At 39.3% G+C, this 26688-nt stretch overlaps 3 protein-coding genes across 12 annotated transcripts in view; 1 reads left to right on the forward strand and 2 right to left on the reverse strand.

Annotated features, from left to right (window-relative positions):
- Nucleotides 1-115: 115 nt before the first annotated feature.
- Nucleotides 116-5508, reverse strand: Wfs1 (wolframin ER transmembrane glycoprotein wfs1). Of its 2 annotated transcripts, none has more exons than XM_077410790.1 (6): nt 5242-5508; nt 4445-4549; nt 4130-4346; nt 3811-4043; nt 2520-3721; nt 116-2437 (listed from the first exon to the last, which is right to left on the reverse strand). In XM_077410790.1, exons 1-6 carry the CDS (start codon nt 5297-5299, stop codon nt 1643-1645), a joined length of 2610 nt encoding a protein of 869 aa, XP_077266916.1. In that variant the 5' UTR covers nt 5300-5508; the 3' UTR covers nt 116-1642. The 2 variants fall into 2 exon arrangements, with proteins under 2 accessions (XP_077266916.1, XP_077266917.1); XM_077410791.1 differs by having other exon boundaries at nt 4445-4572.
- Nucleotides 5509-5635: 127 nt separating this feature from the next.
- The window catches only part of 5ptasei (inositol polyphosphate-5-phosphatase A), a 39372-nt gene continuing 18319 nt past the window's right edge, over nt 5636-26688 (forward strand). Inside the window, exons 1-2 of the mRNA XM_077410787.1 lie at nt 5636-5760; nt 6148-6258. Coding sequence (XP_077266913.1) covers nt 6253-6258 — 6 coding nt within the window. The 5' untranslated portion in view covers nt 5636-5760; nt 6148-6252. The remainder of the gene's footprint in view (nt 5761-6147; nt 6259-26688) is intronic.
- Nucleotides 6281-25484, reverse strand: Scgalpha (sarcoglycan alpha). Of its 9 annotated transcripts, none has more exons than XM_077410817.1 (13): nt 25080-25483; nt 23807-23931; nt 23601-23719; nt 22821-22955; nt 21372-21511; nt 21132-21307; nt 20685-20786; nt 15305-15479; nt 14534-14781; nt 8653-8724; nt 8054-8197; nt 6941-7009; nt 6281-6874 (listed from the first exon to the last, which is right to left on the reverse strand). In XM_077410817.1, exons 4-13 carry the CDS (start codon nt 22939-22941, stop codon nt 6850-6852), a joined length of 1272 nt encoding a protein of 423 aa, XP_077266943.1. In that variant the 5' UTR covers nt 22942-22955; nt 23601-23719; nt 23807-23931; nt 25080-25483; the 3' UTR covers nt 6281-6849. The 9 variants fall into 9 exon arrangements, with proteins under 9 accessions (XP_077266943.1, XP_077266942.1, XP_077266940.1 ...); XM_077410816.1 differs by lacking the exon at nt 25080-25483 and adding an exon at nt 24837-24975; XM_077410814.1 differs by having other exon boundaries at nt 23601-23931.

Here is a 26688-nt window from a genome sequence, read left to right on the forward strand (position 1 = left end):
TCATGTTGCCAAATACAAAATAAATATATCTAGAATTCTAAACGAAAAAAGGTTTTTTTTTGCTTTTTTCACAAAAGATGAGTACGAAGGTATTAGAACTCATTACACAATGATATCGGAATAAGACAATATTTTGAACTTTATGTATTTCTGAATATATATTATTCATGACAAAAATATACATTTGCACATCAGAATGCAAGAGTTCGTGATGTTTTAACGCATTAGTTTATTTGTTTGCTTTGAAAAAGTAAATAGAGTACTTTTATTATCAACATTAAAATCATCAAACGGAAAAACACCAAGGCACATCTATATCGTGTCTTATCTCTTTGCTATACTGTACTGGTCTTGGTTCCTATTGTCGTTGTGTGATACAATGACGAAACTCTCCTTAACTCTATCGATAGATATGCTCATTAATAGTTTGTAGATCTAAACACTTAACATCGATGTACAGTGAATTGTTGTTTGTATTGTACATATATTTTCAGTGTTCTTTAAAAGCTGCATTATTCAGGTAATTGGATGTTGAAATCTAGTGTATTCTACCAGAATAGTTTTACAGAAAATTTTAAATATTAGTTTTACAGAAAAAAAATTTTTTTTTTTGAGATAACATTTCACTTAATATAATAATAGCTTACTAAATAATCTAAGATTATTTACATTAGGTTGCATACTGCCTTGCCATTTAACTAATTAAAACTTTATCACGATACAATGTATACTATAAACCTAGTAAGACATACAATGTTTACTACATATAATATATTAAAACAAGATCAAAGAGATCATTGGATCATCTCTTATCATTCTCCAAAAACGGAATACAAAAATATCAAGCATTTTTCTCTCTTTTTCCTTTTTACTGGCAGTAATGCTTAGGAAAATATATAAATCTTAAAATATATGTTACATATAATACTCTGAAACTGATTATGGCCCATATTCTCAACTCTATTTTATCGCTAAAAGAGAATTGAAAATATGGGCCTATGACTTTTTCATGAAAGCCTAATGTAACTATTAATATATATATTGCCTGAGGCATTCGGTAACGTCGAAATATTTGCACTATTCTCTACTTTCATATCACACACACATTTACATGTATGTCAGACACTGAAGAAACGCTGCTTTATATACATAACAGTTTCTTGATTTAATTTAGTTTAAACTGTATATAGCGTGCCATCACATATAACACGCTGTTTTGTACAGTACAGTATATTTGTAACATTGTAACGCGAAAAATGATAATTTATTACAATAATAATCGATTATCGCGTTAAATTATTCGTCCACATAAAAATCTTTTAATAGATTTCTCATGCTAAAATGTCTTTTAAGACATTATAAATAATTATATTACGGTTTACACTGCAAATATAGATACCAAATTTGTTCAAAATTGTATTTTCTTAGTATAATATTAACTATATACGAATTAAGAATTAATTCAGCGCTCTATTTCCAAATTTTATTTGTTCAGAATTTAGAAATTCTCATAATAGTTTAATTTTCCTTTAATATAAATCATGTTAAACAAACTGTAACGATAGATATCGAAAAAAATTTCACTACATTAGATCTAAAAAGCTAGAGAGAGATCGAAAGAATTCAGTCATTTAGAATATCATCACTTGAACATCACAATCGGATTTAACAGAAAGTTCAATACAGTCTTTACGCTGAGACAAAGATCTCTGATAACAGATCTTAAACTTATACGATATCTGTGACGTTTGTAAGACGTTTTCAAATCAAGAGAGTTGCACGCGAGACAGCCTACCTCTTCCAAATCGATGTGCGGTTCGGCGCCACCGAGAAGAGATTCTGTTTCTAAGCCATTATTCAAAAGCGCACCGGAAAACCAAATCTTGTCACCCGGATATATATTCAGACTAAAATTGGTGAAAGAATGGTCCGCAATAAGACATATCTCCGTCGTACTTCCCCATATGCCGCTTTTCATCTTGACAAATATTTCAAACTCGTATTGATCCCACGCCGGAAAGTAACATTTATTCCTATTTTTTTGGATGCTCGTCATGTGCTTGCAGCTCTTTCTGCGAGTATCATCGCCCGAATTACAATTTTCTTCATACGGTTCCCCATACGTGCAACTAAGTATCGTTCTAATGTTGTCGGGAAACCTGTTTAATACAACTGCAATATTATTCTTCATTGATTTTACTCTAATATTTGTCACATAGCCTTCCCACGAGACGGGTATGCCTTCCAATTGAGCGCATTGCACCTGCACTTGCGCTTTCGATGACAATTCTTCCCACGCAGGTTGGTGACAGTAGTTCTGATACTGATCCCATGTTAAGCTAGAAGCAATATCGTACGATGCCTCGTCGGAATTCTGGTTGTATTCCATTATCATCGGCCACGATAAGAATGTCGCAGCGCCAATGCCGAAAACAATCTGGAGAAAATATAAATATTTTATATACAAGTTAGAAATATATGCCCGAGTTTAAGATGGAGAAATATGACGTTATACGTACTTGCATAAGCGTAATGATCCAATTAAATCTCGACGATCTGGTCCTTCTCAGATACCACGAAGTAAAAAACGGCATTCCTCCGAGTACAGTAGTAACCGATATCCTCATGGCCATATCATTTTCTGACAAATATTTGGCAATGGCTACGATCGGTAAAATGATGGAAGCAATACCGGCGATTGGAAGAAATAGGACCATGCCAACTAATGCGAGAGCGCCTCTGATCAAGCCGTACCACGTGGCACCTTGAGAACTGAAGATTGCTATTTGCCACCAACTCAGGGTAACGCAATGGGGTATCAGGATCCGATACGTGCCGCGCCAGCCGTCTCTCGCGGCCATTTTCGCGAAGACCGCCGGTATCAGGAGATAAAATACAGCGCGGAAGTTTAAACAAAACTCTATGCCGTTGCCAACAACATAAGACGCGAACGTTGGCACTCGGATGTCCAAGAATCTCCAGCTTTGAGCCACGACCATGTCCGTCTCGTAAGGATACTTGGCGAGTACATGCACGCCAAAGCTGAAGAGAGCCAGAAAATCGGGAAATCGCGAAGAGTCTCTCCACATAAAGCTGCAGAGCGTGACGAGAGTGAGCGTGATTGCTATTATAGTGAATTCAGATTGCGGAGTCCATTGATGGGCTATCAGAGGATAGATCATCAAGTTCAGCAGCAACGCGAGAAAGAAATGCCCGTACGGTTTCAGGTTGTTGCGGCAGAATTGATATTCCGCTTCCTCGGGATTCAGATTTCCGCCCGAGTAGCTGAGAAATAGGCCCGACCACACGCGGAAGTTGTTGAACTCGCGTTTTCGTTGGAGCATTTGGAAGGTAGCCACCACCATGACTACGAACGAGAGGTAGTAAAGGGCCATCGGTATAAAAAGTATTAGGCTCTCCGTACCCAACAAGGAATACAGCAAGAGTAACAGGAGAATGTGTAGTTTTGACGTAAAAAGAACCCTTTTGATCGATGCCCCTCTATGGCCCAGGGTCTCGACCAACCAACTGTAGAAACGTTTCAGCGACGCGACCGGATGAATAAATGGTCTCTGCAGCAACGGTATCGTGTCCAGCGCCAGTTCGGAAGGATCTACCATGCAGAGAGCGTGCGATACTATCGGAAGCATACCGCGCGCGTAACTTGCAGCCGCGGATACCAGAGCAGCCTCCGTGATTTTCTTACCCTGGTCCGTCCAACCTGCGATTACATAACAAAACGCACGTAAATACAGACAAAGAAAGCAATAAAAAGAAAGTGGTATGAAAAAATCCGGTGATCTCGTTTACCGTGCGCGTCGCTCGTTCGGTTTTCTGCATCCTTTATTATAGATGGGGAATCGTCGGGAAGTCCATTTCTGGGGAAGCAATCGTCATCGTTGTTGCTCAGTCCCTTTTGCGACGAGTTGCTACAGGTACTGTTCGATTGAAAATAATCGGCATTACTGGTCGATGGAGACGACAAATTTCTCATACGTTTTTGTAGCTGCTCCGTAGTTATAAAGTCCTCGCCGTTTGATAAACTGATAAAAAAGTTTTATATTTATATATCCGGTATGTGGAGTACATTCATCTAATGTCTAGTTACTTGTTTTTTTTGTTCTTTTACCTCATAAACATCTCCCTTGCCGCTCTTCTGGCCAACTTCTCATCCTGCGTCATGTCTAGACAACTTTTTACGTCGTAATAATTATGCTCCGTAATACCGCGACCAGTCGTCAAGCACTTTCTAAGAATGTCGGTCGCTTCCAGGTTTCCCTGCTCCGAGGCCTTTGTCAGCCAGTAAACGCCCAACTTTGCATTCTCCTCTTTGTCAACATCAAGCTCTTGAAATATACGATACAAATTACACCCTACATGTAGCGTAAGCAAGGATGGAACAACGTGGGGGAAACTTTGTTGCCAGGCGTATACTTCAACTTACCACATTGTTCCTCTAACAACTGCTTAGCCAAAATTACTTGAGATTCCGGACAGCCGTCTTCTGCCAATCGGGAACGTAACCGTCTAAGAGACCCTTTAGGTCCATCTATCAATAGGACTTAGAATTAGCTATTTAATCAGAAAAAAAAGACTAATCAGAATTCGTGTCCATTATATATCAACACATATATCATATATATATACATGAACGCTTTCATTGCGAGCGACACATAAATATAATGATATATTCTATTATTACGTACAATCTCTGTTATTATGAATTTATTATTATTACATATATCATTTCTATTTCTTGGTATAATATAAGCTGAAGTAATAAAGATTGATATAAATATATATACATTATTATTCTATTATTCTCGTTCTAATTTTTTTCAATCTAATTTATTCAAACTGCTCCAATTTCGTTAATGATAATTACATATCGATTGCCAATTAATAACTGTTTATATATTTTTGTTATTTTCCTTTCAATACTGCAAGATTGTTAGAACAAGAAAATGATAATTTTCAACAAGAAGTCAATTAGCGATTCATTTAATTAAATTCGCGACGCGATGCGGGGATCTGTCGGAGATCGTATATATAATCTCCATCATTTCACTCTCGTCTGTTCGACAGACAGGTATTGGAAATTGGAACGCGTCGAATGTCGCGCCGTTTTCATCGCGAGTCACGTGCGCGCGCCTACGAAACGCGAGGTCGATAACGCCGTCGCCCGAGCGGTCCCCGGCGTACGCGCTCCTCCGTGAGTCGCGCGACCTCGGCGATGATTACCGTGCAGCGTCCACTGTTTTCTGCCGGATCTACCAGACAGCGGTACGATACCAGCCATGACTCACGGTCCGGGGCGAAGGGCGGAGGGCGCGGTTCGAGAGTCCGTCCGACTCGCGTGCGCCCGACGAGGACGAGACTTCTCTCGCCGTCTCGCCGTCTCGCGTGCCACCGAATCACCGCCGCGGTCACGTACTTAACGTAACGCAAAGATCACAGCGCACAGCGCACGCACACCGCACACCATGCACGCACGAACGTCGCGCGGCTCCGCCGAGCGCTCCTGTTGAATAGCGTGGCAGGCGTGGCGTGGGTGCGCGTGCGCGGCGACGCGCGGCTCATGCGCGTCCCTAACCGGAGCAGCGTGAAGTCAGGCTAGGTTGGGTCAGGTTGAGTACGTAAACAAACGCCGGGCCCGGGCGCGCGACAGTGCCGCTCCGAAATTTGAATCTCTCGCGTTCCGCGGCTGCGGTTGCGGCTCTCCGTCTCCGCCTCGGAGAATCTCCGGCCGGAAGGCGAAAGGTTAGTTCGCAAGATTGAAAGATTTTTTCACGCGGTCTCTCTCATTCTTTTGTATTCTCTACAAGTCCCGGATTTTCATCTCGCCCTCAACCCAAGTAGCAGAGTGACGTCAAATGACGTATTAATTCCGTCTTATTAATGACGTCTCTAACGTCATTTAAGACGTCTTTAGACGTTATTTTGCTACCTGGGCAATTTTTTTTCCCATCCCGCTAATCGTCTTGGCAACCGTTCGGTAGAAAAATGTTACCAACTAATTGAGGTTTTTATGTATACGTGCGTCAAGACGATTCTAATGACCGCGAACGATAAATGACTTCTTAATTCACCGAGTGATATTTATCTTCCGAGTAAAGCGTTAATTTATCGTTTCTCCTTTATAATTAGAGTCGACCGAAGGACGGAACGGATAATTATTTTTTCATCGATCGAACTTGCATATTCTTAGGGAAATAATTAATTCCACTTTTGATTGCCTGTCCGTCAACATATATGAGAGTGAGTATTGAAGCAAACAATGTTTCTATTATAGGATTACACATTTATTTCCTTAATACAAACTTTGCTACACGATTATCGTTAAGTCAGATCTCCTATGTTACACAATTAATATTTATTTTATCGATGCGAGTATCCAGGTAGCAAGATGACGTTTTATTGACGTTAAAGACGTCATTAAGACGGAATTAACGCGTCATTTGACATCACTCCTGCTACCAGGTAATTGTGCAGGTACAATATTGCACGAAGGAACGCTCTTCTATTCGCAACGCGTCTATTCTACCTATTCTATTGGAAGATAGATTTCGAAAAAAATTTTCAAACGCAAATCGATTTCCCAGAGAGAATGTTTCAACGCCAACAAACCGCTGATATATCGCTTGGAAAGCGTGACGCAATACATGTTTATGGCTACCGATAATAAGCGACGTGCGTATTTGATGTGATTCAACTTGCAAATTTGGAGCCGGTTTCGATGAATTTGCAACACTCGGCTCCGTTATACCTTCTTCGGAACGTCCAGCTGAATGCCACCCGCGAACTATATTTCACTTAGCAGAACCAGGTTTTCGCGGGCTGCTCGTGTAGTCAGAAATCGGCGCGTAGACCGGCGCTATGAACACGAAACAAAACGAATAATACGTAACACGCAGATTGAGAAGAGCCGCAGAATACTTACAAGTTACTCGGTCCGACGTAGGGCGGCGGATTTGGACGAATGTATGGATTGCAGCGTTCACCGGAGACCCTTAAAAGATAATAATAATATTAGAAATTTTAATATTTGTCACGTCAAAGCACCGCTTACACACATGTGTATCACAGATATGTGTATACGATAATGTCCATTTCTACCAATGCAGATTAACTCTAATCACGGTTTAACTTACTTTTTATCTTGTTCTAGTTTTAAGAATTAGAAAAAGATGAAAAGTAAGTTGAACCGGGATTAAAGTTATTCCGCCTTTAATGGAAATGGACACAAGAGGCATTATATGAGCGAACAAAGGCTCCGTTGTCTTCTCAAGGCCTTTAAACTCTTTAAATGTCTATATTCATTCTTTAAATGTCTTTTAAGTTCTTTAATCTTCTTCCGAAACTTTGTTTTCGTTAAATATAATAATTTGGATTTGGACTTAAGTAATCCAAAACGCGCTCCATTTAAACAGCGTATAGCGCCTTGAGATTGTGCTCTTACGCAATTAAATGGTGGTTGTAAAAAGTGAAAAAAAAAATTTATTCGACTTCGCACGAGTGCCTCTTTACGACTTCTACGTAATTAGATTCGCAATGCGATTGCATTGAAGTGTATTTTACTGGAAATAATTATAGCGCTATACAGTAGTGCGGTACGTGCGTTCGTTTTGATTAATGAATCCGCTCGCGAGTTACGAGTATACGGCGCGCGTTCTCTTCCTAAGAAACGATGTCGCGCTACGCCAGACGTAGCTACGTAACAAAGAGATAATCTGTTGGGATTTTTTTTAACATCTTATCTGAAGCAGGATCTTTCGAGAAAGAAGTTCCGGTGTGGGAAAAAATGACTCAAATATTCGTCGAATGTTCACGCTTGTAAATTTCTAGAAATCGAAATCGGTAGAGTATGCATTTGGATTTCGTTGTAAAAGACGCAACGGCAATGCGTGGCCTCCTGTATTTAATCTCTTTCGATGGAAAATTCTCGACAATTCGCGTCTAACAAACAAGATTATCTATCTGCTACAAAGATTTTTTCGTATCTAAGGTTAGACTTAAGTTTAAATCGTGTTTGTTACGTCGGGTAAATTTCTACCTTGGACTTCGCGATAGAGAATCGTTCGGGCTCGGTGGCTGAGCCGAAAGAGATTTCAGAGTACCTCTCTCCGGCATAGCGTATTGCACCATTTGTATTCCGTTGTTTCCGACTCCTTCTCCCGGCGTAGGTTCCCGCTTCTCGCTGCAAAAACAGGAATATCTCGCTCCGTTAAAGCAGCTATTTAAATTTAGCGGAACATTAATTATTAAAATTAAAATCCGGTTTCGAGCCCGCGATATAGCCGTTATTTTGTCGTCACAGTTATCATATGACGAACGTGAGTTCATTAATCATCATTTGCAAAGTTTTTAAGAAGCGTTCATCAATTCTAGCGTAGTTATGCTTAAATAAATGTCAAGTATTACGTAACATGCAGATAAATAGAGAAACTCAGGAAAATGTGAAATTAATCGAAAACAATTTTTATCTGAATTAATTGAAATTACATTCAGCTGATAATTCTTTTAATTCGCGACATACTACGACTTACGCCAAATTAGTAACATTTTAGTAACGTCGCGTCTCACTTTGCGCGAAAATTAGTATTTATTAAAAAATTCAGACTCTATTTATGCGTAGGGACGGAATGAACATACCTGACGGGTTGTTCTCGCAAAAGGAAAATATTAAAGAGTTCATCGAAATATTCATCTGACTCTGGATCCGACCTAGGAAAATAAAACATAAATATCTACTGTTTTTCATCGCGGGAGTATCTTTAAATAGCGAATGATCAATTAATATCGTTAGTGCGTAAACTTTGTCCGATCGGTTTAACATTAACACGTTTGCGTCAATCATAAATTATATTATCATAATAATATCCATAAATTAAACTATGTATTCTAGAAACAAAAATTGATTCTTATAATAAGAAGACTCTTGGCATGCTATTTTTCTCGCAACGGCTGGTATTTTAATTACCATTTACGTCAGAACACAATAGTCGCGGAGCCTCGCAGTCCATGCACGCACATACGTATAAGGCATAGTAAAAAGCGAAGAAACCGAAATGTTCACGGAACTTTGTCAGACATATCTATTATAAACAACGTCTGCTATTCATTTGTTATTAACGTTATTAATGTTAAATTAATTGGATTTCTTTAAACCGTGTGTAAACGGGTAATCGACTGTTGCGAATATTCCAATCATTCTTACAATCGACGATAAAAGTGTAGTAATTAGTAATGAAATATTATTCCTTCTCCGCGATATTACTTTTTGCCCGAAACATTTTCTATTAGAATCTCTGCCAACTCTTACAGATTGTTAATATAAAGCAAAATTTTCATATAATAGAAATTTCAAACTGTTAAAACAAATTAATTTTCCTCGTGACATTTAATCAAATTCTAATTAACATTCGTATATTTATCGTAGAATGGGAAGAAAGTCGAGAGAGTCCTGAATCGAAGAGATCGAACTGGTAAAACCCGTTTATCGTATAATTTCGGCGAAAACCCGACTTCTTCCGTTGTGCGACAGGCTTTTATACGACGGATTTCGCTCGAATCGTATTCCGACGAATAGATCCTCCGAATAGCTCCTCTCTCTCTTTCCATATTCGCATAACCGCCAGAACTTTTTAATGAGTCATATCGCGCGAATGACGCGCGAGTCCTGGTTCCTGTTTGCGCAGCGCTTACATTTTATCAACCGCGCGATTACCTTGATCGCGGCACGGTTTGTCGTCGGGGTCCCCCTCGTCGTGGAACGCGAGCGATTCGACAAAAACGCGAAACGCGGAAATGCATACGGCGAATGTGCGTATCGATCGTGACTTGAATTGGATCCTTATATTACCGACACTCTCCCGGTGCCACGCGAAATGCACGCGGCTGCGTCAGCGTTGCGTCAATCGTCACGTGTGGCACGACGTAATTGACTTGTTATCGCGACGACGCCGACGCGCCGATGAAAATTGTCGCGCCCCGCACGATGTAACTCCCAAGACACGCACGCACCCGAGTGCGTGCGAGTGCGGTGCTTTGGGCAGGGCCTCTCTTTGCGAACTCGCTGCGATCGTTGTATGCATCGTATACCGTCACCATGCAACGTACGAACAGCCGGCGACCTGATTAAAAGCCGTTAACGAAGTTCCGCCACATTCCGCCTAATCGCACGCCGCGATACGCTTCTAATTATGGACGCGTATCGAGTCGGCCGTAATATTTAATCTTGCTGAGGAAGAAACGCGCCTCCCGCTGATCGGAATCTCGAAACCGTTATCGCGAAACGAATATTGAAATTTGTAAAAATTACATTGAAACGTGAAATTAATACCTACATCTGCACTTTACAATAAATCATAAGCCTAAAATATTTTACGTAAATTATCGCATTACGATTGATAATGTTTACGTTCGTCAAACGCGTTTCATAATTGTTACGTGCCGGATGTTCGGTAATGGGCTTATTACACTTGGCGAACAGAAGCGATTACAGATTCATGTTTATTTTCCTCGCGATCGTAACTCGCATACTGATGTGAGCTGTTTATAAATTACCTCAATGGTTTTATTGCTCTCCGTCGCAAAAAAATATTGACGTTATATACGATTAGATTAGATGCGATTTCGTGTATCGTTTGAATACGCATTATCATTGAAAGGTTCAAGAGGTTTCGCTAAATATTTACGATAAATACTTTGACGTAAACCATAATAGATTAGCCGGTATTATCAAAAGTAACGAGTCACATGCTGTGTACTAAAGTGAAAGTGTTTTGTAAAGTGACAGATAAATCAACAAAGAGACGTGTACACTTACAAGGGAGACATTATGTACGTTAAAGTAGATCAATCTCTTTAAGTTGTAAACCATGGCAAAATGGAAAAAAAACTGATTCGATACTTATACTTGATATAACTTTCCTAACTGCAGTCGAGTTGAACGATACACTTTTCCCAGCAATTTCGCATACACCTTATACGCAGATATAAAAATACGGATATCTTTAGTTTTAGAGCACGTTTTCACAAGTGCATAGAAAAGCCTATAGATTTTATGGCAGCACTTATGCGGTAACTTTGTAAAGTGGCTTTTGTAGCCATTGTAAGCATCATTTCCGGGCACTTCACGCCTTTTACAGCGGCACAGTGAAGCCGGGCCACGCCGCTTTTGTGGCCAGCAATTGAAGCGTTCAACCGAGGCAGCGTTATGTCATTTTGCGAACTTGTAGGTATTATTTAGAAGTTCCCGCCCTATTCCACGTCTTTTATCGAACGGGGTGTAGTATATATAAAATAAAATAACATATGAAAAATATTGAATATGCTGAACAACGTATCGATTTTTTAGATTCTTTGTATATCTTTTTCGGACAGCATTCTTACCCTTGAGGTAATTTGTTAAATAATCGGTTTTTATATCTTCTTGTCGGGTATTTATTCCTTTCCACAAATGGACGTGTTTCTCCAGATAAACTTTTAACAATTTATAAGAATTTTATCATTTGTCTTTTAATCGAAAGATGTATTATTGGTGTATTATTAAAGGTTTATTAAATTCGTAGTGTCAAATTACACTCAATTTTAATTTTTAACTATTTCTACAGGTCGCCACTACTCCTACTCAATATATCATTAATTTTACTAAAACAATGTTAATTTAACTAAATCAATAGAGTTAAAATAATACTGTTTGTTAAAATAATAATTTTCGACACACGTGGTAGTCAAAAATAACAAAATGTTATTTAATTCAAGGTACAGAGGTTTAAATTTCATTCTATAACGGTGTAAAACTGTGCGTTTAATAAAACGAAAAAGAGAATTCTTTTTTCTCTTTTACATCTTATACATAAATTCACGAAATGACGTGGCGTCGTTTAAGCAGTGACACACCGATCGTTGCTCGACGCATCGCGTCGCGATTGCGGACGAACGAGAGAGCTGCATGATATAGTGGGAAATTTTAGTAGACGCGCGACCAGACGCCAATTCAAGAATACAAAACTCAACCACTGTTTACATCGATCGGAATGTAAAATTAGCGCTCGTTGCGCGATCGGCCGTTCGGCGATCGGAAAACAACATCGATCGGTGCAGATACATTAATCTATTTCCGCGTGAACGAGCCAGCCGCCGTCGCCGATAAGCGATTCTATTGCGTCACTCCGATCTCGATCACGTCACACACACACCATCTGACTATTGATCGTAAAGCGCCGATCACTCGCGGTCACTTACCCGTTCGTTATGTATGCACGCACGCACGCACGCACGCACGTATGTATGCCATGCGCCAATGGCAAATGTGTATACACACGGCAAAAGATACCAAATCATATGTGCTTAAATGGTAATAGTGTGCACGTGTATGACGCGAATGTCTAGTGAAAGAGAGGGAAAGATCAGGTGATTTCTTATTGTCATCGTTGATGACTAAGCATAATTATTTTAAAAAAATATATGTCGATATATTTTTCCCTACATATTATTAGCGCGCGGTACCGGTTTTATTAAATGGTGTCGTTGAAAATATTGAAAATTAATTAAATATGAAACTCATCATATCGATCAAAATCAGTGCCTTTCTTTTCTTTCTTTCCATTATTATTTTTTATTATTCTTTATTATTCTTTATTATTCGATCTTTATTCTTATTATTATACTCGTGTTTTCTTTTCCTCTTCCGTCGATTTGTTCGCACGTCTTTTCCATTTCTCTTTTCTGCTTTCTTTTCTTGTTTTCTCTTTCTCCTTATCGGTTTCTGTGGTAGATAGCGACACGGAGCATTACCGATGTTATTGACAGCTAATTAATTAAGCATTGCCGGAAGCCAATAACAGAAGCCAGAAACAGTCACGCGCTCTCGGAATCGGGAATACTTATTAGAAATTATCGGCAGCATATAATAGATAATTGTTTCAATAGTTCACGGCAAAATTTGGAGCGATTGATGATGATGGCTGGAAAATGGTCATCCGTACGTAAACTTTCGCAAAAACTTTGTATTAAAAATTATAAATAATTGGTATGTTAAACCGTTATGCATTTATCTGCAATTATCTCTCTGTGCTATCAGTTTATCGTTAATTCAATCCTAAAATAGGTTTGACGTTCGACGAGCTAAAATAGTCTTTTTTTTTTTTTCGTTTTACCAACTAAATACTTATGAGTGCAAAATAAACGTGACGCACATAGAGTCCATAATAAGATCATAATTGGATCGGTTACGTCGCACACGTACAAGAATCTCAATTCTATGCCTATACTATATGCCTGCAATTGGTTGTTTGTGTCGCGTATGTAAATTACATTATCCCGATGACTGTAATTGCAATACTTTTTACCGCGTGCCTCTCGAAAGATAGTGCCCGCCTCGTTGCGATTCATCGCAAATTAACCGTTCCTGAACGTCCATTTTTATTGCCTTGAGTTGCAAGGAAAGGAAACTGGAACGTGATAATGTATACGGCAAAATATACAGCTCTTAATCATACAAAAATGTTGGGAAAGTTACATAAGTATAAACTTCGTCTATCTTTGTCTAATTCGAAATCGATTTTTCCACGGTGAAAAATTGATCGCGCGTCATTCTTCTAAATCTTTTAGCCTGCAACATTAAATGTTCTGATACTTGGACATCTGGTAATTCGACATTGTCTTCTTCTCGATTAAAATGTTCTTGCTCAACAAGAACTAGCTTTGAGTCTGTTAGTCAGATATTCTTTGATAATAGTCGGCCACTTTGTATATGAAACTGTGTTTTCGATAATATCCCCCACTCTTCATGTGTTATAATTATTAGCACAATTACATATGCCATAAATTGGATAATGCTTCCGTTCATGTTCGAAGCCCCAACCTTTTTTGTACTCGCGTAAATTTCTGGCTACTGTTCTGGTCTTTCGTGAATATGTCACTTTATGACACGTGTGTTTCTGGACGGCCTTATCCTTTTGCTAATGCGACATATTTCATTTTGTTTCACCACAAAAAAGCTACGATACATCATCTTTTGTTAAATGTACAATATTATAAATTAAATTTAGCAATACATCATTTCAGACTATTCTTTTGCGTTTGTTAATACATTATGTAGCGCGTGTGTTCTTCTTTTTTTAAATTTATTACCATTTATAGACTTATTTGCTGATATTTTGTGCCATTTTTACATTCATTAACATATTATTTTACTTCTGCTGATCCTCTAAACAACAAACATTTACTCATTTTATATAACTAGCCTAGAGAAAAGACTCCGACTTGCGTATTTTCATCCCACTCTCAGCCATAGCATAGAATCTCTTATGCAATTTTTTATGCGCGCCGTCAATACGTAAAAAAAGTTTGATGTCAATTAAAGATTAAAAAATTTGATATAAAACAGAAGCGTTCTAATTACAATGTAAGAGAAATATGCAGATAAAATTGCTAAAATCAGTTTTTCTGGAATGCAAATAATCATCGTTTTGAAACAAGTTTGACACTATGGTTTTTCCTCCAACGAGGTGTATCGTGCGCTTACATTTTCTCGTGATGTAGACAGAAAGCGGTGCTAAGTAAGGCGCCCAGCACGAGGAACAGTGCGACCGGTACGAAAATCGTGGTGGCGATCTCCTTGAAGTAGCTTCTCGTGGGTATGCCGGCCTTCGTCGAACGGGCCCACCGCCACTCCGTGTGCTCGGAGATGCCCGACGACGGTAGACCCACGACGTTCGCGCTGGGGCCCCTCCGGGCGCTCTCGTGCTGCAGACTCTGTTGATCTTCCTCCAGCTGCGAAAATTATACATTTACCGAGCTACTAACGAGGAGAGTGTCTAATGAGGTGTCACAAGGAGATAACGAGTATGATTTGCGCGATTGGCATTTCACGTAAAATTGCGCAAATTGTGGATATCGCTTGATCGAGATGAGACTGCGGAAATAACTGCATTCCGCAAATTAAGGACGATCCTGATGACCGACAATATCCAAGAAATATGCGATGACGACACGATCGAGTGAAATGTACAATGACGTGTGTCTAGAGATCTGCGTGATCCACGAAAAGATAATTAGCATATTAGAGATTTGACGTGATAATGCAATTCGCGTGCAATTGTGTTTGCATAATTTTGAGAAAGACGAATAAAACGTGAGTAAACGTTATATAAATAGCAAACGTTATATAAATAGACAGTCAATTTTCGCCAAAGACACATGGAAGAGACTCTTCTCGGGCATTTAACATTAATCACGGTAAGTGAGGTTTCGCGTGTATGTGCGCAGCAACGCAGTTTAATCAACCGCAACTTACTAATCTGAAGGAACACCAGTCTAATCTGAACTCAGCCTCTCGGAAGAGTATTTCTACACTGGTCCTCTTGAAGTCTCTGGGGCACGACGGCATTTTCCATAGCGGCTTCACTTCCTCCCGCAACTCGTTCAATTCCTGCGAGAACGGCACCGTACTACCCAGTCTCACGACGACTCTGAAACAAAACGATATTTCTTTTTGACAATGAGAAATGCATCAGAGAGATGCATAAGTTTCAACGAGATGTAAAATGCATCGACGCGAGCGCATGAGTCAAGGAAGGATTCACCTGAGCCAAAGAGTCATCGCTCGCGACATTACGAAGAACTATATACTCGACTGTCGAACGATCATATCGCGATATTCACGCCGGTATATTTGCGTCATTCCCGTCAAGGATTCCTTTAAGTAGCGCGCGTGGGACTTTTGCCCGTATACGTACGAGCGTGCATTGACAATAAACGCAGTAAACGATTGTCCATTACCTCGTAAATTGTTGACACTACCGATGTGGGTCAATGCCGTTAATGCATCCGGAAGACTATTATTAAACCGCCTCTTCTTTTCGCCAGCGCGAACGTATTACTTCAAAAGCGACCTATCCCAATATCGCGCTACGTGCTTTAATTCTTTGAAAAATAACCATTTTCTGTCAATCGTACTTGAATCATAATTTTAATTGCAGATTACGATGACTCTTTAACCTGTCACATTTTTTATCATTATTGCGCGTTACCCGAACGAACTCGAAATTGTATAATTTCGTTTGATATATTCCACTGATTTCAATCATCTGTTTGCCACGGAATTATGTAATTTATTACTTCACGATATTGAGCTTTCTTGCGTGCGATCGACAGCCTACAGATCACGCAGCTCGCGCGTTTAAATTCGACGTCTTTCACAAATTATGCTACCTCCATCGATCAAATAATAGCTTTCGAGACTAATCATTATGACACTCTGCGCGTAATACGCGTGCGATACAACGATATTAACTCAGCATGAGCAACCTATTATACAAGAAATCTCTAAAAGAAACGCAAGATTAATCTCTACTTGTCCATGCAACTTTTTTTCTGTTAAAAAATTGTAATTTTTTCATATTTGCAAACTAAAGAGAAAAATACCACAGTTCAGACAAAAATTTAAATTATACCTTTTTCAATTTAAAAATTTTGTCCCCAAATATATATATAATTCAGACTTCGTTTGTGACAAAAATATTACGCTGTTCTCGCGTATTCGATCATTTACGCTGATAATTTAAAGTTGATTAGACAAAACCCAATGCCCGTATAGGGTGCGTTCGGGAAGACGCTATTAGTGCTATTTGCTTATTTTATCTTTGTTTCACACCTGATGAGCGATAAAGATAGAATGATGCAATAGCGCTAATAGCGCGCTTCCCGAACGCAGCCATAGCGTCCAATGTCGAGGCAATGAAACTCCGACAATCTCGCGATCGCGAACTCCCGGCTTTCACCGATACGCAGCGATACGGTTGCACTGATACATATCTAAGGTCGAAGTGGCTCCTTAGGCGCGGCCTTATCACCCGTGGAAACAAGCCCCCGCCAGTCAGTCAGTTAAATGCTCCGAGAGCGTGATGACAATGTCGCATTTACGTTGGGAATAAATTGCCGCTGCTTTGGTGTTATCGTACTTCAACGCGCGCGACGCGCAATAAGCCTGAAAGTGACAATCAGACGCTACGCAGTACACGCGATTGATCAGCGCACGTAATCGATTTATCTTAGTCGCGAGAGAGATTAATCGCGCCGCTCTCTCGTCCCGCGATCGTGGACGCGATTTCGAGCTTTCGCTCCGTTGCGCGGTTACGCGATATACGGCTCTCTCAGTTCTCAGTGTCGGATAACGCACCTTCTGAGAAATCTCGAGCGCGAGACTCGCGAGAGACGTGTGAGAGAGAGAGATGAAGGGCTGAACAAGGTGAAGGATCTCGGCCAATAAAACGAACGTTCTCGTTCGTTTTATTTTATTCCTTCTGCCTGTCTATAACTGGACACGTATCGCGAAATCGAGTGTGTTTTACAGTGTCTTTGCGGTACCGATCGTTACGTAGTCGATTTATCTCGTGTGAGATTAATCGTTGCCGCTCGTCTCATTGTAGACGTAACAATTTCGAACTTTCGCTCGATCGCACATTTAAGGCGACGCGCGTGTCCAATGACGTTTCGGTGTCGATCGAAAATAATTTAAGTGCGGTGACTGTACAATGGTGTGATTCACGTATTAACATGAGAGATATACGTGGGTGTTACGTCGAGACGTGAAAGGTAACTCCTCGATTGTCCGAATTTGTCAAACGCGCGGCGGTATCGTGATAATAATGAACATATAGGAGCGACCTGCAATTCCGTGACTACTATCGTTGCGGCTTCGTCGCATTTTTTCCGACAATAGGATCGTAACGGTAACAAACGTGATACGCTAGCAGGTGAAACGAGAATACACTCGCGTTGCAGATGCGAGTCCGCTGCGAGAAGTTTTAGCGGCGGGGAACAAAAGTTTTCCATCCGGACACGATTGTGTCCATCATTCCGCAAAGCACGCGTCACAAAAAGAAAATTAATAGAAAAAGAGACATTTTCGAAATTTTTTTTTCTTAAATTTCTTATTTCACGTCACTTATATGAGTAAAACACCATCAGATAATCTTACAATTAGTCATGTTTCGCATATATCTTTTACAAGTCATATATACCTACATTGTTTTACTATTTAAAAATATTATATTTATAATTTATATATTTGCGTGGAAGTCTTTCAAAGAAAGGTCATCTAATTTTAGAATAACTGATTAAATTGTGAAAAAGAAGTTGACTCACGTCGTTTATTAACGAACGACTCGATTTCATTTAAATCACACGCAATGAATCAGATGTGATGAATCAGAAAATCATCGAGAGCAAAAAAAAAACAAATATTACCTCGAAAGATTAAAACCGTGAAACACGTTTATTCAATATTATTAATAAGTGATTTACTCTCTATAAGAAAAACCATTGTTTCCAATCTCGCTGCCGGAAAGCACGTCGGTAGCTTAAGTGTGACTTAAGTGACTTTGAGCTGCTTTGTAACGAATCGATATTCGATATCTCGTTGCGAAACTGTTACTCCTTACTTTTGCCTCGACGTATTTGTCCAAACATAAATCTACATCGGGAATAATGTGATGTCTCTCTTTCTCTCTTTCTCACCCCGATATCCCGCGTCACGTCCTGCGCCACGTCGATGCAACAGCGCTGCGGTTTCGTAACGTTTGAATTTCAACGTTTTTCTTTTGACGTGACACGCCTCATGTCGCGTGTAAATACGTTGCTTTTATGTCACATACTTATATTGTTGCACCGGAAGGAAGCCGGCCCACGCCGCGCGCCGCTCCGCGCTTCAATAACAGCAATACCGCGCATGACTCCGTCTCATCATTCTGCATGCGAGATCGTTTATCGCGACAATTCCACGAGAATAAGCGTAGATGTAGGTAAAATATAAATCCCGAAATTCTCCAATACTGACATTTCGTAATTAACTTTCGGCGATCCAAATTATCTTTCAAATCAGCGAAAATGAAATATCCTCGATTTAATTTAATCGACAGGTCTGATATCATTAAAGAATTTTTATTGATTGGACGAATTTATGAGGATTCCAAAAATATTTATTTGTTAATTATAATCATACACTGATTCAAATATACTTGGGGAAAACCATCATCGCAAAGGATTATGCAAAGTCCACTTGGACATAGAACTTGTAAATTGTTAAATCATCAATGCCATGAACAAGTGCACTTAAAATATTATATTAGCTGGTTCGAGCCCCCCCTCTCCGTTGCAAATTATATCTGCTGCAATCGTCCGCTCGCGATATCCTTCGATTTTTCTCGCTTATCATCGCTCTCACGTGTATCTCTTTGTCGTTAAAAATAACAATCATTGTTTGTATCGATAATATGCGGTGTAATCGTCGATTATAGGAAACCCACATCGTTTCAAAACGCAAGTGTTTTCCCGCAAGAAGCCTGATGGACATGAAAGTGGAAGATAAATCATCGTTATCGTCCGTTTACGTGGCCGCAGGAGTATCGCGTAGATTACCGCGATAAATTATGATTGTTGATCCGTAGAATCAGAATCTTGGAGGGAGTCACAGAGCGCGGGAACTATGCGCCGTATAACGATTACAAACACGATTATAAATGGAAAGTCCAATCGGTTCGATCCCACGTAACTGGACGCTTATTCGAGAAAATGCGTGAATAATTATGCCGTCATTCAATCGCGGATTCTATATGGGAAATAATCGCGCGAAAAAGCGATATCTGCCGATCGACGAACTACGTCACGGTATAAGAATCCGCAAAAGGAGGAGCGTTTAATCGCGATGATGTAAGCGATAAAAGTCATTAATTGTGATTCAAGACGCTTCGTACAATACTCTTCGTCACTATAGGTGATTTAAACTTGGCGAAAATTTTTATTAATACGCATCATATAAGCGCCAAGCGCGACTCGTCGCGATGACAACGCAAATCCCGATCGTTACTCGCTCCGTATCATTCGCTTCAGTTCGATGACAGATGAGCGAGATGAGTCTGTCATCTGTCAAATCGTCGCATTTGGAATATTTTTTATAATAATATGCTTGATATAATATGTTAAGAATAAAACGTTATAATGTGTGCGAGGAATAAAACAGGCACGACTGCAACGTCGATCGCTATCTCTTAACGACTGCCAGTTCTCAAAGTTGTCGGCCATATACATAATTAGATTATCCAGCCTCCGATAAGAGAGCGTTACCTATGTTTTTCCCGTCGGGCGCATAAACGATAGCGCATGTAGGAAGTAGCAATATACAATTATAAAAACAACCGTCGTGAATCCACGTCACGGAGCTGTTTGCGGTTGATCGGATGATTAGTACGTCAGCGATATCAGAGAAGCTGCTTCTCGTCGCGATGGCAACATTATTCTCATTTTCATCACCACGTTAATGCGTTTCTATGAAATTTTTTCATCAACTTCATCAACTTCTAGTTTTTCATTTATGCCATTCGCGTAATTGACTAACGCTGGAATCGAGAAAGAATCCGTTTAAAGACATCATTATTTACGTTATTCTCTAATATCAAATAATATGAAAAATAATTTATATTGTTTTTTTAACGATATATTTGCCACAGTTTGTGTAACTGTTTGTGAATATTATTCACCTGTATAGTTAACGATTGATGAAACGTTTGTAGAAAGTTATAGTTGGAAGCTTCGCCATCCTAAGTCTCGCAGCGAATTTTACCCTCTTGGATTTAAGGGCTAAATTGAGTTCGATAGAGGATAATTTAGAAACTCACCCTTCGCCTTCGCTGGGTTTCAGGGGTAAACGAGCTCCGAGCTCAATCGCAGACGCCAAAAAAGTCACGTACAGGTCCGTAGCGCTTTTCCATAACTTTTTTCTGCAATTAAAATTAAATGCGTTTGTTATCGGCACGATTTATTTATTTAAGTATCATTAATTGGAGATATAGCCTCTCGAAAAAAATAAAACTGATCGATTCCACTTTTTGTTCTAATTTCTTAATTTCAGAGTACATGATTTGTTTATCAATTTTTTCTATTTTTTCATTTTACATATAAACTTAACTAGTTTGATTTCTGAGAAGTTTATACATGTGTTATATCGAAAAAGTTCCCTGTTTACGCTTTGCATAAGGAAGGAAGCGACAAATGACGTACGTTATCGGTATCAAGGACGTTGAAACTACGGAATTGAAGATTATAAGAAATTTACGCGAACCGACCTGAATATATCGAGGAGCTTTTGGGTGCGATTACGATCGAACATGTCTTCCACGTTTAGATTGTCGATCTTCAGGTGCACCTCGTACTTGGTCAGATTCTCTCTCTCGATCACGTTCATGTCGAGCACTTTGTAACGGGTTTCGTAGGTGTGTTTGTTCAACCCCACGATCTCCAGCTGAAATTATCTCAGTTAAGCATTGTCAACTGCAAACTGATGATATAGCGTGATTGTGTATCACCTGAAAATACTTTTGATCTATAGGCGCGACGCCGTATAAAAAACCGTGATGATCCTTCTTGCTGTAGGTGTAATGTATCCATGACGGGAGATCGGGGGCGTTCAGCAAAGAAGGTTGATACGAAAACTGATCTGAGTGTCCTGAAATAAAACGACACGGTGTAAGTATCCGAGATATTTGCGACAGAAAATGACAGAACAATTATTTATATATAAAAAATATAGAAAAAATATATATCTACAAGAAATGTATATAAAATATATCTGTAATAGAAAAATAGAAAATAGAAAAATAAACAACTTAAAATAAATATTTTAATGAAACTTTTTTAAAAAATTGCAAAAGAGAAAAGTGTGAAAAATTAGGAATAAATATGTCGCATAGTAATAAATGTGCAAAAAACAAGGTTAAAACGGCAGACAAAAATAAAATTAATGGGACAACGGTTCTTAATGCTGGTACAAAAAGCAAAGAAAAAAGCTGATAATGAAGTAAAAAAATTTACATTTATCTGTGAATAAAACTGCTTAAATGTCCGAAACATATATAAACATGTGATCTAAATTCTATGATCTGAGATCCTTTCACTTCTCTCGAAATGATCGAACGACTCAAGTTTGAATAAGAAATACGAATACACGAAATGAATTTTTTTTTCAAGCGCACATGGCAGACGGCCTCATCTAATTTGAGAAATATAATGTTGTATATGAGACAGGCGATAACTTTAACAACTCCTTTCGTGTATCGTTAACATTGTCCGAAGGCGTTGAATTAGAAAGTACCGCGGTATGCGACAATATTGATCATAAGGTCAGCGCAAACGTTTACGACGGTCCAACAAGTAATTGATATTCGCGGCGTGTTACGAATGACGTACGAAGACATAGTTTAATTTCGTATTGTGAAATGGGTTAACGGGTATCCACGTGGGATGATAATAATAGCTGTCCGATATTATTCCTTATTTTAGATAAGTTTACTGACTTTAAACGATAGAAGAAACTGTATAACTAAATACCTGTTGTAACCTTACAAAGATTTTATTCTACGCATATTTTTTATGAAAATAATAATCTTGGTTGTATAGGAATTTAGAAAATATATATTCGTTTTCCTTGTTAGTTATATAAAAAAATATAATTTAAAGATTTGAACGTAAAACAGAGTACAATAAACGCCGCATAATAAATAATTGTATTTTCATAGACCAATTCGAGGACTTTCAATCATTTTAATTATTATAATATATATAAACTGAGAACAACGGTACATAATATAATTCTGTATCTTTCTTTCGTTCCTTGCTTCTTTCTTTCATAATTTTTTTGTTTTAAGGTGCAAAAGATTTATTGATATATTGAGTTTACCGATATCCATCGGTTACGATACTGGATAAAGTATTTTTGTTGAGAAAAAATTAGAATAGGTTAAATATATTTCTCTTACCATCTGTATTCCAATCGAAAGTCTCGGGTCTGATGGGAATGACGAAGACCTCTGTCATTAGAATTCTCTCGGCGGTGACGAAGGCCACCAACGTCGACAGTAATATTATGTTCGAGTGCATGGTCGTGTTCCGTGCTGGAAAGTGTCAACGAGCGATGCCGACAATGAAAAAGTCGATTGATGATGATATCAAGACACGATCGCGCGTAGACGATAAGAGCCTATAGCGTTTTCGACTCAGACGATCGAAATCGCTCCGGGAGCGAATAAATCTGATTCTCACGAGTCAAAATATTGTATCAATGACTATTGAATCTGTACTCCCTTCTGTGTTTATATAAAATAATATTAAGTTTCAAAAAGTCTAAAAAAGTTCCCAACAAGATTCAATATAATTTAGAAAAACGTATAATACAATATATCGTAAGATAATATTATGTAGATGAAAATATATTCCTTAAAAATAGAGAATAAAAAAATAAAATAAAATAATTTTAATTGTTATATATTTATATATCAAAACAATTCTCTAAACTGAAAGATATATATCTGCTAGTCGTTTAGCGATTTGCTGTCTTTGATAATTTTTTGTTAAAATTTGAATTTTTATTTAATCCTGAATTAAAATAAAGAGATATATAGATCAGAAAATATTCATCGCACGTTCAAAAACATTTTCATGAAATAAAATTTCTTCAAAATCACGTTTACTCGAAAACGCTATCGACGTTCTTAGAAACGGTGCCACAGAACGCACGTACGCACGCGATTTTTACTTACGGTGAAACGGTGCGCGATTAATGCGTCTTTGTTGATTGAGATTTTCAGCGGAACTCGTATACGATATCCGCTCGTCAGGATCAACACCGTATACGCGTTGCGTGACTCATGTACAGTATCTTTGTAAAAACCGCGACGTTAGCCTCCGGTTTTACCATTATGCCCAGCGGCACGTATTAGAACAATGCGCATTGAGAAAAACATACGTTGTTCCCGACGATCGGAACACTCCCCTCTGCACCGATTGTTCCCAATAGTTTTTCCAGGGATACAACGTTAGTATTAGTCAGGCGCGACTTTTGTTCTCCCCCATGCGCAAGCTCCAATTTTCCTGCAATGAATTGCGACAGCAATTCTTGATTGGGCCCAGATACCTCTCTTTTCTTTGTAGCCAGTTATTCTCTTGGCTTATTATGCGTCACAATGCCACATTCTAATTCGAAAACTTTATCTAGAGAAAAATGCTAGGATCGTGTATGATTTTTCAAAAACTAGATTTGTTCTCGAAATAAATAGATATATAGAAATAAATTTGGAAGGTTGAGATTTTTTTGTGCGTAAAATAAGGTATAGACCTCTGGTGTTTATTTAAATAGTTTTTATTTTGATAAAAATCTGAATTTTTTATTTATACAAAATTATTAAGCGAACTCTTTTATTCTAATCTGGATTTAAATGATGACGCACATTTTACTAGCCTTAAAACATATTTGGAAACTTTGTTTTGACTTATTTTCCTGATTAAAACGATACAAATGCGTAATTCTGGACTTAATGCTCCCGGGTTTTCGAATATGATATTAAAGCTCGTAGGGTGGTTTATTTTAATCTTAGGTTCATCGGTCTTTGCACGTTGTACTGCAGAAGGATGTGAAAAAGAGCACTATACGATATTTTAAATGCAAAACAGTTAAGAGCATTGCAACTATTGCAAGATACGCCACTTTCTCGAGATTTTATCTTTTTCTGTAACAGCTAGCTAATGCATAATGCACAATGACATTAATGACCCAGCCCTAAGCATTCGCGAAATCGAATCCACGTATCTCCGTGAAATCGGGGAGATACAGATACCGCGTGGACGGCAGCTCCGCGAGTGATAAATTCAAGAAAGTATGCTCCAAACGAACGCGGCTCGATATTTTTGGCGTGCCGCCTCAATTTCCCAGCGGGGTCACGGGAAAATCGAGCGACGCGGTATCGATTGTTACGCAAGGTGGTCCGCGGATATCTAACCTCGCGGTCGGTCGTGCGAAGGGATTCGCCCACGACGAATCTGGTCTCGGCGAAGGGCGCCACTACTTATACGCGCAACACGCACCGTGACGCACACGATCCTCTCGCGATTCGCGGCGTCCGAAAATCCACCGACGCGACGTCCCCGCGACGTCACCTCGTCGACGATTCCCGTCGACGTCGACGCGCGTGCGTCGCCGTCGTATACTACGCACGTACGCACGCATGTACGCACGAACGTACCTTAGGCACACGTGTCGAGGCTTACGTGCCCACGGAAGCCGGACCACGTCCGCTGCAACGCGCGTCGGTGGTGGACGACGGACGACGCCGCGACGCCGCCGCCGCGCCGGTCGGGTCAACGCGACGCGAGGCGAGACGAAAACCCGGCGACGGTCAAAGCCCGCGGCGCAGTCCGCGTGCGGTAAACACACGCCCATCGCTCGCGCGTAAATTCCCGACGTGTCGGCGTTGAAATCGTTGAAATATCGCGTGCGAAACGTGCGGTAGGCCGACGACGACGTAGGTATACGACGCGACGAACGGGATATTACGGCTGAGAGAAAGAAAAAAAGATCCGAGAGGATCGAGACGCGCGGCTCCTCGTTCACATGCGCGGTTGGCGGTTGGAACATCGCTTCCGACTGCACACAGCGCACACGTACCGCCTCCAGGACCGTACACTTGATCTCCTGAAATTTCTGGAACCTGTCTTTTAAGATATAGTCCTAATAAATATTCTAGAGATGAGAGGATAAAATCCGGTGAATATTCATCGGATATATATATATACTTTTTAATGTCGGAAATATTGAATAATGTAAATATTAAACGTTTCTTCCGTCGAGTCTGACCGACGATAATATTCTGCTCACCACAAACGCGCATTTTATAGGACATTATTTAAAAGAACATCATGTTTCGGAGATTTTTTTAGGACAGAGAATCCGGAAAATAAAAAAGCGTAGTGACGAAATATACTTAATAGGGTATATGTCGTAGCTTCTATTTCTTTTTTCCTTTTGCTCAAGAACGTTTAAAGAGTTTTTGTTCGCAGTCTTGGACATTTTCGCGACATTAAGAGTCGTTTAAAAAGAAGAAGATAAGTTGCAGGCTTGCATCAGACTCCGTTTCTTAATACAATGATATTTTTATACGCTTCTCAGAAACAAACGCTGCAACGGTGTTGTTTGCTCCTATTTTTAATCGTTATCTGCCGACTCTGGTTATTTATTTCTTTTCGCATATTGAGAATCGCGAGTAATTTATCTCGCAGTAACATTCACGCGCAGATGATATAACGACGTTGGTTGATACGACCAATCAAGTTCCCAACAAACGTAATCGCTTTCATTGACGCAACGCAACTATTATTATCGCCTTTCACACATTACGATGACACACTTTTACTGAAACGTCCCGCTGATTATCACGACGCCCTACTGATAAGTTTTTATAGCTGGTCGAAAAACGTGACGTTTGGCAGCCGGCGGTTAGCCGGCTACGGAGAGGATCCAATTGAACGAAAATTGTCAACTGACATAAGGCTACATCTCTTTTCGTAAATTCGCACCTCGCATCTTTCTCAGAAAAGCCATAATTTGAGTTTTCTAAGATCGTCATAGCTCATAAAAGATTCAAGACCACTGTGTCAGCAATCGAGCATTCAGGAATCCAGGAGTTTTTATTTTCTCGAATTTTTATATAATAAAATTGATGATTTACATACACAAAATTAAATATTGTCTTTGAAAAAAATATGTTAATTTAGATCGAGAGCGAGTGTATAAGAAATATGTAAATTTAGGCTTGAATAAACGAGCATAAATTTTGCCTTTTGAGAGCACTATTC

The sequence above is a fragment of the Temnothorax americanus genome, unplaced genomic scaffold (assembly GCF_048541705.1).
Source record: "Temnothorax americanus isolate GAGA-0224 unplaced genomic scaffold, ASM4854170v1 Scaffold29, whole genome shotgun sequence".
Lineage (NCBI taxonomy): Eukaryota > Metazoa > Arthropoda > Insecta > Hymenoptera > Formicidae > Temnothorax > Temnothorax americanus.

Coding starts and splice junctions, on each gene's coding strand:
- Wfs1 (XM_077410790.1), bottom strand. CDS start 5,299: ATGGCTGGTATCGTACCGCTGTCTGGTAGATCCGGCAGAAAACAGTGG. Junction 4,044..4,129: donor GCAAGGGAGATGTTTATGAG/GTAAAAGAACAA, acceptor CTTTTTTATCAG/TTTATCAAACGGCGAGGACT. Junction 3,722..3,810: donor CCGAACGAGCGACGCGCACG/GTAAACGAGATC, acceptor ATGTAATCGCAG/GTTGGACGGACCAGGGTAAG.
- Scgalpha (XM_077410818.1), bottom strand. CDS start 22,941: ATGCACTCGAACATAATATTACTGTCGACGTTGGTGGCCTTCGTCACC. Junction 21,308..21,371: donor TAGATCAAAAGTATTTTCAG/GTGATACACAAT, acceptor AGATAATTTCAG/CTGGAGATCGTGGGGTTGAA. Junction 8,725..14,533: donor TGTCTACATCACGAGAAAAT/GTAAGCGCACGA, acceptor TTATTTTCCTAG/GTCGGATCCAGAGTCAGATG.